This window comes from Lagenorhynchus albirostris, chromosome 13 (assembly GCF_949774975.1).
Source record: "Lagenorhynchus albirostris chromosome 13, mLagAlb1.1, whole genome shotgun sequence".
Taxonomy (NCBI): domain Eukaryota; kingdom Metazoa; phylum Chordata; class Mammalia; order Artiodactyla; family Delphinidae; genus Lagenorhynchus; species Lagenorhynchus albirostris.
This window is the reverse complement of record NC_083107.1, coordinates 81,812,048-81,832,192: the sequence shown is the minus strand read 5'-3', so window position 1 is coordinate 81,832,192 and position 20,145 is coordinate 81,812,048. Positions and strand designations below refer to the sequence as shown.

General features: G+C 38.0%; 1 protein-coding gene across 3 annotated transcripts in view; it reads right to left on the bottom strand.

Moving 5' to 3' along the window:
* The window catches only part of NOL10 (nucleolar protein 10), an 87,566-nt gene that overhangs the window by 63,911 nt on the left and 3,510 nt on the right, over positions 1-20,145 (bottom strand). For 2 of the 3 annotated variants that reach the window (XM_060168923.1, XM_060168925.1), the window contains exons 2-10: positions 19,735-19,780; positions 17,350-17,448; positions 14,560-14,637; positions 13,281-13,318; positions 11,931-12,067; positions 11,126-11,191; positions 9,624-9,684; positions 4,881-4,966; positions 18-96 (exon numbers count right to left, since the gene is read on the bottom strand). In XM_060168923.1, the coding sequence (XP_060024906.1) occupies positions 18-96; positions 4,881-4,966; positions 9,624-9,684; positions 11,126-11,191; positions 11,931-12,067; positions 13,281-13,318; positions 14,560-14,637; positions 17,350-17,448; positions 19,735-19,780 (690 nt within the window). The remainder of the gene's footprint in view (positions 1-17; positions 97-4,880; positions 4,967-9,623; positions 9,685-11,125; positions 11,192-11,930; positions 12,068-13,280; positions 13,319-14,559; positions 14,638-17,349; positions 17,449-19,734; positions 19,781-20,145) is intronic. The other variant, XM_060168924.1, reaches the window with a different exon arrangement.

The window sequence follows — 20,145 nt, the reverse complement described above, 5'->3', positions numbered from 1 at the left end:
AACTTAAACATATTTACCTGCCCCGTGGATGTTCCAACTGCCATGGTCAAGGCACCATTAAATTTCAAAGCAGAGATCGTTGGTAAACTGTTTATCCTGAAAGGCAAAACATTTGTATTTCATGTATATATGGCCAAATCTCCTTCCAAATAACAAATTCATTATTAATCTTCACTTCAATTCTAATGGGGACAATCACATTTCTTAGCCTTCTGTTTAAAAGGTAATTGTAGCCAAACTTTCTTAATCAAAATGAAAAATAACCTTTACTTATAAATGTAATCTACCTTTAAAAATCTGTAGATTATGTTCTTTAAAAACTGTAAGAAATATTTTCAAAGTAGCTACAAGCAAAAAAAGTTTCTGAAAATATAAAACCAATTGAAAAAGATCAGTATGACAATATCTTTCATTTTGATTAAGCCAGGATAAGGTATTTACAGAAACATGCCCTTTTTTGCTTAAGAGAAAACAGTTTTATATTCGGGCATGGGTATACCCATTTTCTTTCTTTCTTTTTTTTTTTTTTTTTTGCAGTATGCGCGCCTCTCACTGTTGTGGTCTCTCCCGTCGCGGAGCACAGGCTCTGGACGCGCAGGCTCAGCGGCCATAGCTCACAGGCCCAGCCGCTCCGCGGCACGTGGGATCTTCCCAGACCGGGGCACGAACCCGTGTCCCCTGCATCGGCAGGCAGACTCTCAACCACTGCGCCACCAGGAAAGCCCTCCATTTTCATTTTTAACGTTAGTGATGTCAAGCTAAAATAAAGACTAGTCCCCAAACGGGGACACAGAACCTGTAAAGGTAACAAAATGATGGATGTTTATGGCTCTGAATCTGGAGTATGCTTCTCACTCGGTAAGCAAGAATAACGTTCTGAGGGGGAAAGGGTCCTAGAAGATAAGCCAGAAGCGGGCCACAGTCCTGATTTCAATACCTATTGTCTCCATAACCTTGGACCAAGACCTTCAGTCCAGGCTGCTGACTCTTGGCATCCTCAGGTCTCTTATGCCACCTAAAGCCTCAGCCTGCAACTACACTGAAGCATCCACGGGAACCTGGAGGTCTCTCGTCTGCATCACTTTCAGTCATCTACTCTTCAAAATAAACTCTGGAATCATTCCTCAGTGTGGTGACATTATTTTTCCTCATTTATTCAAACTCTTTGTTTGTTGTTTTTTTAAAATTTATTTTATTTATTTTTGGCTGTGTTGGGTCTTCATTGTTGCACGCGGGCTCTCTCTAGTTGTGGCTAGCGGGGGCTACTCTTCATTGCAGTGCATAGGCTTCTCACTGCAGTGGCTTCTCTTGTTGTGGAGTACGGGTTCTAGGCGCGCGGGCTTCAGTAGTTGTGGCTCACGGGCTCAGAAGTTGTGGCTCGCAGGCTCTAGAGCACAGGCTTAGTAGTTGTGGTACGCAGGCTGAGTTGCTCCGCTGCATGTGGGATCTTCCTGGAACAGGGCTTGAACCCGTGTCCCCTGCATTGGCAGGCGGATTCTTAACCACTGTGCCACCATTCTTAACCACTGGATTCCTTGACTAGGAAGCCCTAGTCAAACTTTTTTGTTTCTTAATAAAATTTTGTCCCTTTCTTCAGATAGTCACTTCTTAAGCTTATCCCTCAGTATTTTACAATTGTTTTGTTGTAAATTATTTTGTTATGAGAACTGCTTTTCATTGTACCTTTCTAACTGGATATTGCTGATAAACATCAACGCCACTGATTTTGTACATTTATTTTGTAACCAATTTACTTAACTCTCATATTAGTGTTTATAGTTTTTCAGTTAGTTCTACTGGGTTTCTTAGGCAGACAATCACATCATCTGCAAAGAACAAAAGCCTGTCCTCCGCTAGCCAAAATTTAACACGTATTTCTTTCTCTGACTGTATTGGCTCCACCTTCCAGAACTCTACCTATGTCAAATAACAGAGGTGACGGCTTATAATGTTTGTGTAGGAAAAAAATAAAGCTAAGCATAAAAAAATTAATAAATAAAATCACCTGGGGCTTCCCTGGTGGTGCAGTGGTTGAGAGTCCGCCTGCCGATGCAGGGGACGCGGGTTCGTGCCCCGGTCTGGGAAGATCCCACATACCGTGGAGTGTCTGAGCCCGTGAGCCATGGCCGCTGAGCCTGCGCGTCCGGAGCCTGTGCTCCGCAACGGGAGAGGCCACAGCGGTGAGAGGCCCGCGTACCGCAAAAAAAAAAAAAAAAAAAAAAAAAATCACCTGAAGCTGAATCAGCAGGCAGAGCTACTTTTAACACTTTGTAACATATGCAGATTTCGTCCCTATGACTGGACACATAAGTTCATTGTTTTCCTTATAAAAATGTGATAAAACTCTATAGGGAACTGTATGATTTGCTTTTCTACTTAACAGCATATTTGGAACATCTTTCCCTAGAAATAAATATGCTTCTGCCACATAATTCTTAAAGCCTTACGTAGGCTATTGGTCAATACTTCCTCATCCGTAAAATAAATACAAAACAGTACCTGCATCAAAGACTGTTGTTGTTTTATTAAATAAGTTAATATATGTAGAGAACTTAGAACACTACCTGGCAAATAGAAAGTATTGTTAGCTATTATTTCTACCAAGCTGTATTTTGATTTGATATCCCGGGCTCTTTCTGACATCTTAGTATTATTATAATGGGATTAACACCTTGGGCTATGGAAGGTGGGAGAATGTGCACTCTGTACACGTAGGTAGACCTTTAAATTGATGTTACCTTTTCCTGTCAGGCAATTTAGCAATGGGTACCAAAAGCCTTAAGAACATGTATGCTGTTCAAGCTCTTGATATTTTCCCAGGAAATAATCATAAAACTGTAAACAGACGTGTACTAGTGAAAAACTATAAGCATCCTTCACGAACCAAGAGTGGTCTGTTACTTAAATTAGACCTACCTGTATATATGCAGAAGTCATTTTTACTTTCTTCCGTGCATTTTTGAAACTGCTTAGTATCTTTTTAGATTAAGTACACATCATCTTTACAAAATGAAAAAAAAAATTTAATAAATAAAATAACCTCCATCATGACAGCTGAAAAATGCCTCACCCCTAAGGACAAAAGAGGCCACCAAAAATATTTGTGAATCAATATTCAAACAAAAAAAGAAAGACTACTCCCATGTTTCTAGAGACCACAGTTAAGATTATTTTTTAACATCCCTTCCTTAAATTTTGTATAATGGTACTTCTATTATAGTCATTAAAGTAGAAATAACCTTAAGACATACTGCAAATAACTCCTGCTGGCCTGTTTTCTTAAATGACTTTTCAAGATTAAACAATTAATGACAGAGTTTGTACACAAGTCTCTTTATTCTAATTCAAACACAAGTTAATGCTTAAGGGTAAGAGAAAATTAACCTCTTTGCTTCCTATAGAGTAAATATCTTTCACTTAAACCTGATTTTCTACTTTCTAAAAATAAACAAGTTTCTGATTCATTTTCTTTCATACCTATTTGATGAATACTAATAAGCATTTTCTGTTGCTTTATTCTATTAACAAATGTAGAGACTCATAATTCAGTAATATGCACATTAATGTTTTATGAGTTTTTCTGTATGTGTACATTTCACAGTAAAAATGTCTAAGTAATTCCAAAACAAAATGAAAAATCAAATGTAGAATGAGTTTTCCATTTTTAGATTGTTTAATACACTGTACTCCATACCATGACTAATGAAGTTATTCATTACTTTAATAAAACTCAGTAACAATACTCAGGAAAAAAATTTCCTATACTCACTTTCAATGTCATAATTAAAAGATGGAAAAAATTTTTTCTTTACTTATGACAGAGGGAAAAATGTATACATTAGAAACAGACATCTTTCCATTCAGTGATTCTTAGCTTTTTTTTCTAGGTCAAGAATGCTTTTTTACAAAGCTGAGTTTTTCAAAAGAAAGAACTATATTTCTTCTCTCCCCCAGAAAAATGCAAATCACACAAAATTCTACAATAAATTTAGAGTTAGTCTCTCTCAGCCCACCCATCTAACACTCCACCTCCTATGTGACATGACTGTAGATAAATGTCTCATCAACTGAAAGACAAAGTAAAATGACATTTCCATGAATAACAAGACCCCAGAGAAAGGGCATTCCCAAGCTGATTATAGCAACTAATCCCATATCAAGGATCTGACAAAGAGAGTGATAATCTGCATGTGTTAATATGAGCACAGAAAAATGTCTGAAGGGAATTCCCTGGCGGTCCAGTGGTTAGGACTTGGAAGTTTCACTGCCGGGGGCCCGGGTTCGATCCCTGGTGGGTGCAGTAAGATCCCGCAAGCCATGCGTCAAGGCCAAAAAAAAAAAAATGTCTGAAAACATATGTACCAAGCAGTATAACAGTAAGTACTCTTGTGAGTGGGAAAAGGACAGGGGGCTTATAGGTATTACTTAATTCAAGCTTTAGAGGTTTTCATCCCCCAACTGTGATTTACTTTTCCAATTATTTTAAGTGTTGGAATGGCCAAACAGGAACAAGAAAATATCAAAAACATTGCTTCCCTCTACATTAGAATTCAAAGCACATATTTTTGTTTGTTAAATGGAGTGGTAGACTCCTGGTTCCACCACCATATCCTACAGAATGGGAAATACAAATTCCTGCAGTGTATTTGTTTTAACAAAATTCCACAGCAACTATATAAACAAGGAATTCCATCTGGCTTCCCCACTTAGTGACCTTTCACAGGAAAGGATTTCTACATAAAACAATCACAAAACCACAACCTCAGATAAACGTGTTTTAAGAGTGTCATCCTTTAGCAACTGATTTTAATTTAGTGTTGATACGTTTGTTTAAATCAGAAGCTGATGAGAATTTAAACTGCGACTTCACTCTCACTTACTCTGAATCAGCTGTGACACTACTTAAGGCGCAATCTAACAGGCCAACTCTGCCACGCGTCCTCGGATCCCAGCACTCCACTCGGCCCTAAACAAATAAAACACAGTCATTTTAAATACTAGAAAATTTTTAGACAAATACCAAAAAAAAAGCCTCATTAACACTGATTATCTCGTGGGGAATAAGAATTTAACTTTTTCTGTATGCAAAAAATTATAAGACACTGATGAAAGAAATTAAAGATGATACAAATAGATGGAGAGATATACCATGTTCTTGGATTGGAAGAATCAACATTGTGAAAATGACTCTACTACTCAAAGCAATCTACAGATTCAATGCAATCCCTATCAAACTACCACTGGCATTTTTCATAGAACTAGAACAAAAAATTTCACAATTTATATGGAAACACCAAAGACCCCGAATATCCAAAGCAATCTTGAGAACGAAAAACGGAGCTGGAGGAATCAGGCTCCCTGACTTCAGACTATACTACAAAGCTACAGTAATCAAGACAGTATGGTACTGGCACAAAAACAGAAATATAGATCAATGGAACAGGATAGAAAGCCCAGAGATAAACCCACGCACATATGGTCAACTGATCTTTGATAAAGGAGGCAGGAATGTACAGTGGAGAAAGGACAGCCTCTTCAATAAGTGGTGCTGGGAAAACTGGACAGGTACATGTAAAAGTATGAGATTAGATCACTCCCTAACACCATACACAAAAATAAGCTCAAAATGGATTAAAGGCCTAAATGTATGGCCAGAAACTATCAAACTCTTCGAGGAAAACATAGGCAGAACACTCTGACATAAATCACAGCAAGATCCTTTTTGAGCCACCTCCTAGAGAAATGGAAATAAAAACAAAAATAAACAAATGGGACCTAATGAAACTGCAAAGCTTTTGCACAGCCAAGGAAACCATACACAAGACCAAAAGACAACCCTCAGAATGGGAGAAAATATTTGCAAATGAAGCAACTGACAAAGGATTAATCTCCAAAATTTATAAGCAGCTCATGCAGCTCAATAACAAGAAAACAAACAACCCAATCCAAAAATGGGCAGAAGATCTAAATAGACATTTCTCCAAAGAAGATATACAGACTGCCAACAAACACATGAAAGAATGCTCAACATCATTAATCATTAGGGAAATACAAATCAAAACTACAATGAGATATCATCTCACACCAGTCAGAAGGGCAATCATCAAAAAATCTAGAAACAATAAATGCTGGAGAGGGTGTGGAGAAAAGGGAACACTCTTGCACTCCTGGTGGGAATGTGAATTGATACAGCCACTATGGAGAACAGTATGGAGGTTCCTTAAAAAACTATAAATAGAACTACCATATGACCCAGCAATCCCACTACTGGGCATATACCCTGAGAAAACCAGAATTCAAAAAGAATCATGTACCACAATGTTCACTGCAGCTCTATTTACAATAGCAGGAGATGGAAACAACCTAAGTGCCCATCATCGGATGAATGGATAAAGAAGATGTGGCACATATATACAATGGAATATTACTCAGCCATAAAAGGAAACGAAATCGAGCTATTTGTAATGAGGTGGATGGACCTAGAATCTGTCATACAGAGTGAAGTAAGTCAGAAAGAGAAAGACAAATACCGTATGCTAACACATATATATGGAATTTAAGGAAAAAAAATGTCATGAAGAACCTAGGGGTAAGACAGGAATAAAGACACAGACCTACTAGAGAATGGACTTGAGGATATGGGGAGGGGGAAGGGTAAGCTGTGACAAAGTGAGAGAGTGGCATGGACATATATACACTACCAAACGGAAAATAGATAGCTAGTGGGAAGCAGCCGCATAGCACAGGGAGATCAGCTCGGTGCTTTGTGACCACCTAGAGGGGTGGGATAGGGAGGGTGGGAGGGAGGTAGATGCAAGAAGGAAGAGATATGGGAACATATGTATATGTATAACTGATTCACTTTGTTATAAAGCAGAAACTAACACACCATCGTAAAGCAATTATACTCCAATAAAGATGTTAAAAAAAAAAGAATTTAACTTTTTCAAACTTTTTACCTATATCATTTTTAGTACTGTTAAATGTTTTATCATTAGCTGCATTTCTTTTATAATTTAAAAGAAGAAAAGAAGGATGGTTAGGAAAAACAAGTGCAAAATGTGCTGCATGATCCTTGAATGGACCCTAATTTGGTTGGTGTGGTAGCGGGGAGAGGAGTTACGAAAGACATTTTGGTATAACTGGGAAAATATAAATTTGTAAATATTATTGTATCCATGATAAAAGTTTAATATATGTACTACAATAACTATCACAGAAGAAATCAAAATCCAACATATAATGTAAAAATTAGGACTTCCCTGGTGGCGCAGTGATTAAGAATCCGCCTGCCAATGCAGGGCACACGAGTTCAAGCCCTGGTCCGGAAAGATCACACGTGCCACAGAGCAACTAAGCCTGTGGGCCACAACTCCTGAGCCTGCACTCTAGAGCCCGCGAGCCACAACTACTGAACCCACATGCCACAACTACTGAAGCCCAAGCGCCTAGAGCCTGTGCTCCGCAACAAAGAGAAGCCACTGCGATAAGAAGCCTGCTCACCCCAATGAAGAGTAGCCCCCGCTACTCTTGCAGCTAGAGAAAGCCCGCATACAGCAACGAAGACTCAATGCAGCCAAAAATACATCAAGAAATAAATTTATTTTTTTAAAAATTAATGTAAAATGAATTTTAAAGTCTGGTCTGACTATGCATATCAAATTTCAAGCCCCCAGTAATCAAGGTACCCAAGGAATTTCAGGAACCCAGCCTTTGGTCTGGGGGGTTCTGCTCTCCCTTCAACAAGTCTCAGGGCTGGTCTTAAAACAGCTGGTGAGGGATTCCCTGGTGGCACAGTGGTTGAGAGTCCACCTGCCGATGCAGGGGACACGGGTTCGTGCCCTGGTCCGGGAAGATCCCACATGCCGCGGAGCGGCTGGGCCCATGAACCATGGCTGCTGAGCCTGTGCATCTGGAGCCTGTGCTCCGCAACGGGAGAGGCCACAACAGTGAGAGGCCTGCGTACCGCAAAGAAACAAAAACAAATAAACAAACAAAAAAACAGCTGGTGAAAGAGCAACCTGCTCTAATACGTAACTTCTCTTACAGAGCACGCTTCCTGATTTCTAGCCTAACTTGCTCTGTAAGGACTCTATTCAAATAAACAATTTTTTCAAGAAAATTATTTGAAAACTTCCCCTTGGTAATCTCAAGAAAAGTAATTAGCAAGATAATGCTTCACTGGCCTCACTTAGGCTTAATAGTATTATAACACTGTCAACATAGTTTTATATGTTTCCATTAAATCAACCTCATGTGTTCCATTTCAAATTTTAACCTTTCAACATAAAAATAATTTGAGTAAAGAAACCTAAATTTCATCCAGATGGATTGGTTTAATAAACTACAGTACATTCAAACAATGGAATCCTATCCATCAGTTTAAAAAAATTACTTTAGGGGCTTCCCTGGTCACGCAGTGGTTAAGAATCCACCTGCCAATGCAGGAGACTCGGGTTCGAGCCCTGGTCCAGGAAGATCCCACATGCCGCGGAGCAACCAAGCCCGTGAGCCACAACTACTGAAGCCCATGCGCCTAGAGCCCGTGCTTCACAACAAGAGAAGCCACTGAAATGAGAAGCCCGTGCACCGCAATGAAGAGTAGCCCCTGCTCGCCGCAACTATAGAAAGCCCGCGCGCAGCAACAAAGACCGAATGCAGACAAAAATAAATAAATTAATTTTTAAAAAATTACTTTAGCTTTATAAGTAATTACAAGTACCAATGTATAAAGACATACATTATATACCATTACATTAAAAAAAAAGCAAATGAAGAACCATGGTATAATTTCAATTTTGTGAAAAACTTTTAAAACCATATTACTAACACATATGCATACCTGCACATACACAGAGAAACAAAAAAGAAAGGAGAATACTGCAAGCCATTAGAGTCACCTCGGGTGTACGAGGATTTGGTAACTGGAAAGCACAGAAGGGTACTTTTTTAATAATACATTTTTGACATTTTTACCTTTTTTTATTATGAGTATTTAACAATGTTGTAATTAAAAAATGCAAATCTAGAAAAACTACTGGTAAGCATGAAGGACACTGATTGAAAGGTGCTGTAGTTTAAAATGAAAATGTTGTGCATTTATCAAATGCTACTATAGAGGATGTCCAAATCACAACCCCATATACCTTTCCAGTTTATAATGTTTTCAAATAGGTTCTTTCATGTGATTCTCACCAGCACAGCACCTCTATACAGTTGCCAAGGTAAGTATTACCATCTCCATTTCACTGATGAGAAAAACAAGCCTCAGGGAAAGTCAGTCATAAAACTATCAAGCAGCAGAGAGCTGGGACTGCCTCCTGTTAAGAACAAGGGTGGCAATCATACTGGAGCTGGCAATCCAGCAGCGACTTCAGGTCTCACCCCCGACGATGATGGCCCTCGCAGACCAAATCAATGCACAAGGGGCACAGTCTGCAACAACGGCACAGCTGTATCTCTGTGGAATGTGACCCACGGTCCATACGAAAAGCAAACCAGTGGCCTGTGGCTTCATCAGCACCCTGCTCTTAGGAACCAAGCAACGCTGTCTTTAAATAAAACTCCATTCGTTATCAAATACAGAGCAAATGTTCTAGAAAATAAAGTCAACATACGCTTACCTCTATTGTTCCTGCGGCAAATAAGCCATGCACTGAATTTACGTCACAAACATTATTCTCCCTAAAATAGTAAAGCGATAAGGGAGTTTTAGCATCTACTTTTGCAGGCGGCGGGGACGACAGACACTCAATAAACTTTCTAAACAAACAGTAAACGCAATGCTGTGCGTAAGGTGGCAGCAGATTCTCGCGCTCATCTGCGTAGGCGAAGCACCGAGGCAGCGAAGGGGCCAGTGCATCGTACACAGTCCCCGCAGTGTCAGACCCCAGGGTGACACTCTGTCTGCCAGGGGACGAGACAAGGAAGGGCCTTCTTCAAAAACACTACTCCACCATCGCGAGAACACATTTCCCAATATGTTTTCTCCCAAAGCAAAAAGAACGCAGGCTATCACGATGCCAATCCTGAGACTTGACCAGCTTGTTGAGTACACTGATCTAGGCTCGTTCTCTTTTTCTGAAAAATGGTATTCACCAATCTCATATGGTTGTTGTGAGGATTAAGTGAAAAAACTACATGTTCAGCACAACGTCTAGAGTTTACAAGACAATAAATAAAAGTTGTTATTATAAACAGGAAATTCTGCAACTAAAGAGCATATAACTTTTTATTATTCAAGGATGCATCATGACATTACTATAATTTCTTTGTAAAGAAAATAAGAGTATTTCAAATCAATGTGGAAAAGAAACCGAGAGTTTACCTGGTTTTTATCGCTACCTGTTCTTCCAACCTTTAAAAATCCCCTTCAAAGCAATAAGGAAAATCCAACAAGCTCATTATATACACAGGTGAGAAGTAATCCAGCTTCCACTCTATGCTAGCTGTGTGAACTTAAACAAGCTACTTACCCTCTCTGAGTCTCAGCTGCCCTAGCTGTAAAATGGAGATAACAATAGTACCTATACTGTAAAAATATGTTGTAAGTTTCAAATGGGTGAATATATATAAAATCCTGAATAATGCTTGGCGCACAGTAAGTGCTTTCACTACTGCTGTTGTTACTATTACTCAGTATTAATACTATTAGGACAGATTCATTCCTGAAGGATTTCTCTATGAATAAAACAAAAGTACAGACCATAACATACGATGAAAAGAAAACGTGAAAAACTCTTAAATGTCTGCCAGCAAAAGCATAACAAAATAAAATAAAAAAACAGTACTCCAAGTTACTTCAAAATTTCTCTATAAAAGAAAATACCACAAAACTAAATCACGAATGAAAATTTAAAGAACACAGAAAAAAACAGCAGCTGAATTTCTGGAGTGAGTTAAAAACTCTTCACATATATTAAAAAAAATTTTTTTTTAATTTTACAACATCCCCAGGTCTTCTAGTGAATTTTTTGTGTGGGAAAAAATTTAATGTTACTCTTTTACCTAAGCTGCCCAGAGCTCTGCTTACAGGCAACACGTGTCATTTGACAACAAATTGGGCGTCTGGCTTCATCTCCTGGCCAAAATAAATACAGCAGGATTCTTATAACAAAACACTCACGCAGCATCAGTCTGTAGAGGATTCAGGAACCGTCCTTGTTCCAAGTTCAATCTATAAACTTCAGAGCTGCCAAACAATGAATAAAGTGAAAAATCCAGGAAACTACAATGAACGTTTCTTCAAGTAAATATAATTTTTAGAAACATGGATCTGTCACAAAGCATCACTTCCCTTTGTAAAACTGACACAAAAATGCATTCTAACCCTAAAAGATAACCACCTTACTTGTAAGTTTGTTCATGCATAAAAGTGATTTAAACGACCCACGTGCCAAGGAAATATTATGAAGTCATTAAGTAGGATATTATTTACAAATAACACGGAGAATACAAGATCCAAAATGTATCTATAAGTGTATGTATATAAGACTACAATGAAATAACAATAAAATACTAATAAGGGTTTCCTCTGAGTGGCATAATTATGGGTGATCTTTTTGCTTCTTTATTCTTTTTTATATTTCCCCAATTTTCTAAAATGGATATGACTTATTTTTATAATCATAAAGAAGGTAGCATTTAAGAATAAAAGTTTTAAAATGCATGCAATGGGGCTAAGATACTGACTCCACACCACTGCTACACTACTGGGTCACCCACGTCTCTCTAGATTTAGAGCACCACGCTAATAGAAGTCAAGGATGTAATTCCTAAATGAGCCAGTCACTTTGGAACTACACTCTTGGAGCAACCATAAGGCAGGGATAATGTCTTATCCTTCTTTTAATCCCTCTCCTCAATTTTAAGAACAGAAGTTGCTTGGGGAGGTGGAAAGGAGAAAACAAAGGGTGATTAGACCCCAATACCTTGCGCCAACAAAGTACAAGTCACAGGATGGATAATGGTAAGAAAAATCTCTCCCGAACTTTGGTATTCTGGTTTTGTAGTAGAAACCTGATTGTGAATGAAATTCAATGTATCTATCATTATGCAGGAAGACAATCTGAAAATGAAACAAGAAAATTAGTTTGCTTAGGTTAAAGTATTTATTTCATCATCATCACTGAAACCGGCAAAGCAAGAAAATCTCTGATCTCTCATCCTCCTCCTTGCTCTCTGTAAACACACGTGTATAAACACAACTCGCCACGATGGTTAAGAAATGTGTTTGAGAATCAAACCTCTCCATTAGTTACTTAATGCGTTCCTGCATCTTAGATAGGTTTTTGGCAAACTTTACCTTCTAACTGAAAGACTTAATACGAATGCCCTTCATCTATCTGGCGCCAGCACTCTGTAATGTAGAGCACTGCTCAGTAACCTCAGTGAGTCATTTCCTATTTCACTTAAGAACACGCTTTAGTAATCTCACTATTATCACATGGAGTTTGATAGGCTCCTTGTATAAATTTAACTTTAACGTATTACAAAGGTATCTTAAAAATCTGCAGATGGTATTGAAAAGCAAATTTATCAAGATCTAGAGAAAATATACTATAAAATTACAAGTCCCAAAACGTACGATAAACGGCTACCACAGGCAAAAGGATAAACTGTACCCCATAGTTTCCAGAACTGAAGACAACACAGAAAGCATGTCAGCTCTGAAAATTCAATTTTCCTTCATGATGACATCTCTCAAAGTTTTTCATTTTAAACTGAATAAGGCACTTTTACTGACAACCTTGTAACTGTTGAAAATTACCACAAGAGTTGAAAGATGCACTAATGGCACCAAAAAAGAAAGAAAAGGAAACATAAATATATTAGCTGTGTCTCGAGCTGTTTCAGTATATGCACAACCACTTATTTGCAGGGTTAAGAAAATTAAACATACAACACTGCTGCTGTACTTTTCACATATGAATAAGGAAACGAAAATAATAAATGCAATAATGAAAATCACACATCTAGAACACAGGATGGTCTAAAAAGATGACTGCTACCAATTCTTAAAAATATAGATAAGGTTTCATTCATACATGCTATGGCAAACTTATTTCGATATTAGACTGGCCAAAGGCTATCTCTATCCCAGTTGTCACATACATGTGACAAACTAAGTATATATTAATAGAAAACAATAGCTTTTATTTTACTATACAGCCATTTTAAATTTAACAATGGAAACATCATAAAAACACTTATCATAAAAACAAATCCCACTCATTCATTTCCTGAGGAGAGGCAGGATAAACCAACGCTACAAAGCATACCTTTGAATAGTCATCAGACAAAGTTTCAAAGGTGACAACTGAAAAATAAGAAATAGGAAAAATACAATTATCAGTCCACTTCTTTAATAAAAATACAAATTTGATGCAAAGATTCTAACTCAACACAAATACTATATACAAATGCTGGGTTTTTCTTCCCTTTTTGCACCTACATAACACAAGAACAAAGTTTCCATGCTATATTGCCCCCCCAAAACACCAAATGGAAAATTAAAAGCTTTATAGTTTCTTTATACAGATCAGCTAGATTTTCTACAGAACTGAAGCAAATTAAATAATAAATTTACAAAACATAATGACTTGTAAATTTTGTCACAGTTTTTCTGAGATGTTCAAAGTAAAACAACAAACATTAAAAACTCAAAACTTTTTGCTTTAAAAAAGGTAACAGTAACTTTTTACTCATTCATAGTATACCTGCTAAATGAAAATAAAGAATGAAAACAGTTATTATTAGCAGCACATGGAGTTTGTACTGTTTTTTAAAAAGAAGACAGTGAAACAAGTTAAGAGAATACATATCCCATTAACTTCTTTTCTCTCAATCTCAAACACGGGGCCACCTGAAAAAAATACCTGAACTCTCCCATTTCAACCTGCGCCCTGTGCCAGGCAGAATTCTAAGAATGACCCCGCTGACCGTCCCCCCAGGGCAGTCCCCTCCTCTGGAGAGTGTGGGTGGACGCTATCAATGTGAGGAGACACCGCTCTTGTGATTACATCACGTTCTATGGCAAAGGAAAGATTTATAATCACACGAGCCCTTTCAAAGCAGAGTTTTCTCCAGCTGGCGGCAGAAGGGGTAGTCAGAGAGATTCAGAGCACGAGAAGGATCCAATGAGCTGCTGCTGGCTTGAAGGAGGAGGGGACCAAGTGAGGAGGAATGCAGGGGTCTCTAGAAGCTGAGCATGCCCCCAGGCTGACAGCCAGCAGCAGAGGGGTCCCTAGCCCTACAACCAAAACAAACTGCATTCTGCCAACATCCTGTAAGTTTGAAAAGGGGTCTTGCCCAGGGCCTCTGGAAGAGTCCCACCTGGCTGACACCTTGAGGTCAGCCCTGAGCACAGAACACAGAAAAGCCTGGACGGACTTTACCTACAGAGCTATGAGCTAGTAAATGAATCTTTTTTAAGCTGCCGCGTTTATTGCAATTTGTTACACAGCACAGAAAACTGACACAACCCATGCCCATTTTAAAAAGCAGAAGAGCAGCCAAAAATAACTATTTTTGTGATTTCAAATAGAACCTCTTACTTACCTTCTGAATCTAAACACCTTTCAAACTTCAAGGATAATTGATAGGTGTCATAACATCGAACTCGAGGTTTGTATGTTCCTATAAAAAAATTTAACGTGATGTAAAACCTAAAGGACATACTTTTCATTATCAATATCCTGCAGATATGTTGAGTATACTTTTTGTTTAGAGGTAAGCAAGATTCATCACAAGCATATCAAACAAAAAGAATTTAAAAGCAGCCCTCTCCTAAAATGGACGGCTAGTGGGAAGCAGCCGCATAGCACAGGGAGATCAGCTCGGTGCTTTGTGACCACCTAGACGCCTGGGATAGAGAGGGTGGGAGGGAGGCTCAAGAGGGAGGGGATGTGGGGATATACGAATACATATAGCTGATTCACTTTGTTGTACAGCAGAAACTAACAACACTGTAAAGCAATTATACGCCAATAAAGATATTAAAAAAAAAAGCCCTCTCCAACATCCCAAGGGAAAAATGAACAAAGGATATAAATAAGCAAGACACGGAAAAGGTATACACCTGTGTATGAAATACAACTAACTAATCAACTTCACAAATAATCTAACAAAGTAGATTTTTTAAAAATTAGTTTTTGTCAGTATTTATAAAATAGATAAATAATAAGAACCTGCTGTATAAAAAATAATATTCAAAAATTCAAAAAAAATTCAAAAAAATTAGTTTTTGTCTATCAAATGGCAAAGATGAAAAACTGGTTAGGATCTGCATTGAGGTTGATGTTCAAAAAAAGTTCTCTCATACTTTGGTGATAAGTATAAATTATTAGAAATTCTTTGGAGGACAATCTGGCAATATCTGTAAAACATGTGATGCTCATACACCTTATATCTGTATTTCAACTTATACAAATTTATTCTACAGAAACACCCATAAGTGTACCAAAGACATGAAGAATGTTCACCGCAGCATTATTTACTGATGGCCAAAAATTGAAAGCAAATTAAATGTCCACAGATAGGGAAACGATTAAATAAATGATGGTAAATCATTATAGAGGTTATAAAGAGGATGACGCAGACCTGTAACTCCTGACATGGAAAGCTGCCAAAACATACTACAAAGTGAAAGGGAGAGTGAGTACAGCGGGTGCAGTGAGGGCTGCAGAGTGGCGCTTATACTGTGATCCGGCTTTTGTAAAACTCAACAATGACAGTGTCAGTACTCTGTACAGAAAGAAGATGGAGGAATAAGCACAGTGATATCTTGTGTATTTTAGTGCAATCTTTCACATTTTATCTTATGTATTTCTATAATGTTTGCATTTTTTATAAGTTTATCATGAAAAGAAAAAGACTGACTTTTAAAACCACTAAGGATATTTTTAAAAGAAAGGAATGAAGTAGTCCTATGTTTTCTGGCATGGATCAAAGCCCAAGATCTCATTTAAAAACAGTACATAGTATAGTATATATACACACACATACTCTATATACAATATATGTGTTACATATAAACTATAATTATAATTTAGATTCTGACCATAAAACTGGACGCTAAAAAATGTGGATAGTGTTAGTAATGAGACAACCATTGACATAGAACAAAAGAGACTAGCACGTGGATGTAGAAAAGTTGTCAAATAAGAAAGTGGTTGGAAAAGAGATATAGATGGATAATGTGAAGCCAACAAAACAATTTAAGTGGACAATACCCAGGATAGACGTAGCAAATCACAACCATAAAAAGGCTGGGTAATGCTGTTCTAACTTGTAATATATTAAAAGTTCCCTGTATTTGTTGACTTTTTGATACTGATGAATACTGCTAACATAAAATCTTAGTGACATAAAAAATACTAGTACATGATAGAGAAAATCATTACGATAAAAATGACCTTTCCTGGAACCATCATTCATTGCTGGTGGGAGCGCAAAATGATCTGACTGCTCTGGAAAACCATCTGGCAGTTTCTCATCAAACTAAATATATACCTACCCTCTGACCCAGCAATGTCCTCAAAACAGACTTAGACAAGACAGTTCATAATGCTTTACCAGTAACAGTCGAAGAATGAAAATAGCCCAGGTGTCCACCAAATGAAGAATAAATTAACAAAGTGTGGCATATTCCTATAAGGAAATACCATTTGCTAATAAGGAAAGAACACATTACTGACACATATAATGACATGAATGAATCTGAAATATGAAGTCCTAGATGAAATAAGCCTTACACAAAAAAAATACATAGTGTATGACTGCATTTACATGAAGTCCATTTAAAACAGGCTACACTTGTCTGTGGTGAAAAAATCAATCACAGCAGCGGCTGGCTACACGAGTGGGAGCAGGGATTGACTGTGGGGGGCATGACGGAATGCTCTGGATGAAAGAATGTTCTGTATCTTGGTAGGGGTTTGGGCTACACAGGCGTATGCATTTGTCCAAACTCATCAATGTACTTATACAAATTTATCTTTTAAAAAAAAAGCAATAAACGAATACTGAACTCTAGTTAATGATGTACACACTGAGGTATTTAGGGGTGAAGTATACTAATACCTGCAACTTACTCTGAAATGTATCAAAAAACAGGATGGATTGATGGATGGCAGAAAGATGGGTAGACAGATATGTGATAAAGCAAATACAGTAAACTATTGAAGAACCTAGGTGACAGGCTGTTCACGGTACAGTTTTTTCAATATTTCTATATGTTTGAAATTTTTTAATAATAAAATGTCAGGGTAATTTTTAAAAAGTGACCTTTCCCATCATAACATTTCCTGCTACGAAGTATATGTAAATCATAACCAAAAAGATGCTTACCGGTTGCTAAAATATACTGTCCATCTTTTGACACCTTAATAGTGGTACAAACAGTAGGCATTTCAAAATCCTGAATAAGTTCAATTCTCCTACGGACATCTACAAAGAAAGAAGATAAATAACTGGTTTAACCGCCATGTGCTTACTCTTGTGTCCAGGAAGACAGTATTCAGAGCGGGGTCACTACCAACGGCAACGTCCCAGTGCCTCCCAGCGTCGGGAAGGCGCACGGACACAGCCCCGCCCATGACACAGCAAGCTTTTCTCTTAGCTCACACCTTATTCTTCTAAACTAAGTATTTTATTTTTATTTTTCGAAAAGGAAAAAGTGTCATCGTTAATTGGGAAAAAAAAATGTCCATAATAGTGCATCAAACATCCAGTTTCAAGCCCGGGATAAAGGGGCAACAGAATAAACATTAAACCACCATTGCTATTCAATCATGGACCACGGCTAAGACAAAAATCTTTACCTTTTTTCTCCTAAATAATAACAAGTCTAAACCTTTAAAATCTTAACTTTATATAAGAAGCTGCTACCAAGCTGACTTTTGCCTCTTTGTGGCAGCACTGATCTGCGGCCAAGAAGATCCAGGCTAGAGGAAGCCTTAGGGCAATCTCTGGGTCTAAACACTTAAACGTACTCTCACAAAAACTGGTTCCCTGCAACAAGAAAGTGCGGATTCTTGCTGGCTGCTACTGTAACACTGCGCCCACCGTAAGGACTGTGTATGACTCTCTGGCACATTACTGCCCTGTTCACTAAACCAACCAACTGAGCAGGAATGGCCCACTAAATTCGGAAGACACACGATACTCTTGAGATGGGCTGGAAAGGAGCCAATGAACAATTTTTTCCTCTAAGTAATCTGAACCTGTTTTCTTACACACTAGAACACTGGAGTGCGATGAGAGAATCAGAAGGAATCAAAATCAGTAAGCACTGTGAAAGCAGCAATTATTCTTTTCCTTTGATTTAAAGTTGTAATTTTCTGATTTTATATAAAGCCTACTTCTTCTCCAAGATGCTTGCTTTGACGTATTTATCTCACATCCAGAAACCTTTTCAATATCTTAGGTCTCTGATTTTCAGAAAATAACTTGAACAAAATATGTGGAAACTTAATCATCTTTCAACTATGACAAGTTGTAATAGAGAAAATTTAATGAAAATTTGTCCAAAATGATTTAAGTTAGAAACTGATCTTACAAACCTATCTTCCCTGCTGTCATAACTTAAAGAATCAAAATCTTCTACAATGACCATATGTTCATGTTCATATGTCCTGTACGTAAAATTACTTTGTTCAGAAAGAAAATGTTCATTGTCTCTATAGCTCAAAAACTGACAAATGGATTTAACAAATGGAAAAAGATATGATACACTGGAAAACAAAGTGATTATGGAACTGTTAGGGGAGCCAGTCCTTCTAGGACTGCTTGCATTCCTATTGGTCTTGCTGGGTACGGCAAGACTGTAAGGCCCTGGCCACTCCTTTACCTGAGCCATTTCTCAGCATTATTTATGCAGCTGGGAACCTCCACAGGTAAGTCTCCTCTAGACAAAGAGCAGGTTTGTTTACTGCTTGCTGTGAAGGCAGTGGACTTCTCAAGTTCAGTGTTCCTCAGCTGCAACACAAAGCCACTGCACGCAGTGCGCCCATCTGGGCCACACTGAGTGCCCCTGTGGAACGTGGGCAGGGGGGTGACAGAGCATGCTGGTGATCATGCTATCTGCTGTGCCGCCTGAGTAATGCAGCCCTTGTCTCTGACCCAGGAGTCTTACGTCTTCTGCTATCATCCATGAAACAGTAACAAGCTAACTTACTAGTGCTTAAGTAGGTAAAATCAAACCCCATACCCACGGGGCTGTATCAAGCACAACAAAGGTTTTCTTAAGAAGGAAAAGGGGGCTTCCCTGGTGGCGCAGTGGTTAAGAATCCACCTGCCAAGGCAGGGGACACGGGTTCAAGCCCTGGTCTGGGAAGATCCCACCTGCCGTGGAGCAACTAAGCCCGTGCGCCACAACTACTGAGCCCGTGTGCCACAACTACTGAAGCCCACACGCCTAGAGCCCATGCTCCGCAACAAGAGAAGCCACTGCAATGAGAAGCCCATGCAGGGCAAGGAAGAGTAGCCCCCGCTCGCCGCAACTAGAGAAAGCCCGCGCACAGCAACAAAAAAACCCAACAGAGCCATAAATCAATAAATAAATTAATTAAAATTTTTTAAAAAAAAGGAAGGAAAAGGGCAGAAAGTTTATTTTCCACTGCATGAATTCCACTGTGTTTTTGTAAACCTTCACTTAAATATGATAACAATAAATGAGAAAAGCATTATAACGTGGATCACAAATGTAGCTGAAATGAAAAAAATAATACTCACCAACATCTTTCTTCTGAAGTGCTCTCTTTTTTCTGTCAGAAAGCCACTTAAAGAAAACAAAGAGACTTTATTTTAAAACATATTTACTTGAATTGTTTCTCTGCTTACAAAAATAATACATGCTCATATTAAAAAATTGAAACTTTACAGGAATATATAACATAGAAAATGAAAATACTCTGTAATCCTAACCCTACTGTTAACATCCTGTTACATGGATTTTTTTCTGGTATATATTTACATATACTAGACAATAAATTTTTAGAACTACCATATTTTATATAAGAGAAAACTAGTTCATCTAATCAACCTAAGGGAAAGGAGTAAGCCTCAAATATTATGGGTTATACCTAATATATAGAACTTTATTTAAGTGAAATTTTAAAAAGCAAACATTAAATGGAGAAAGTT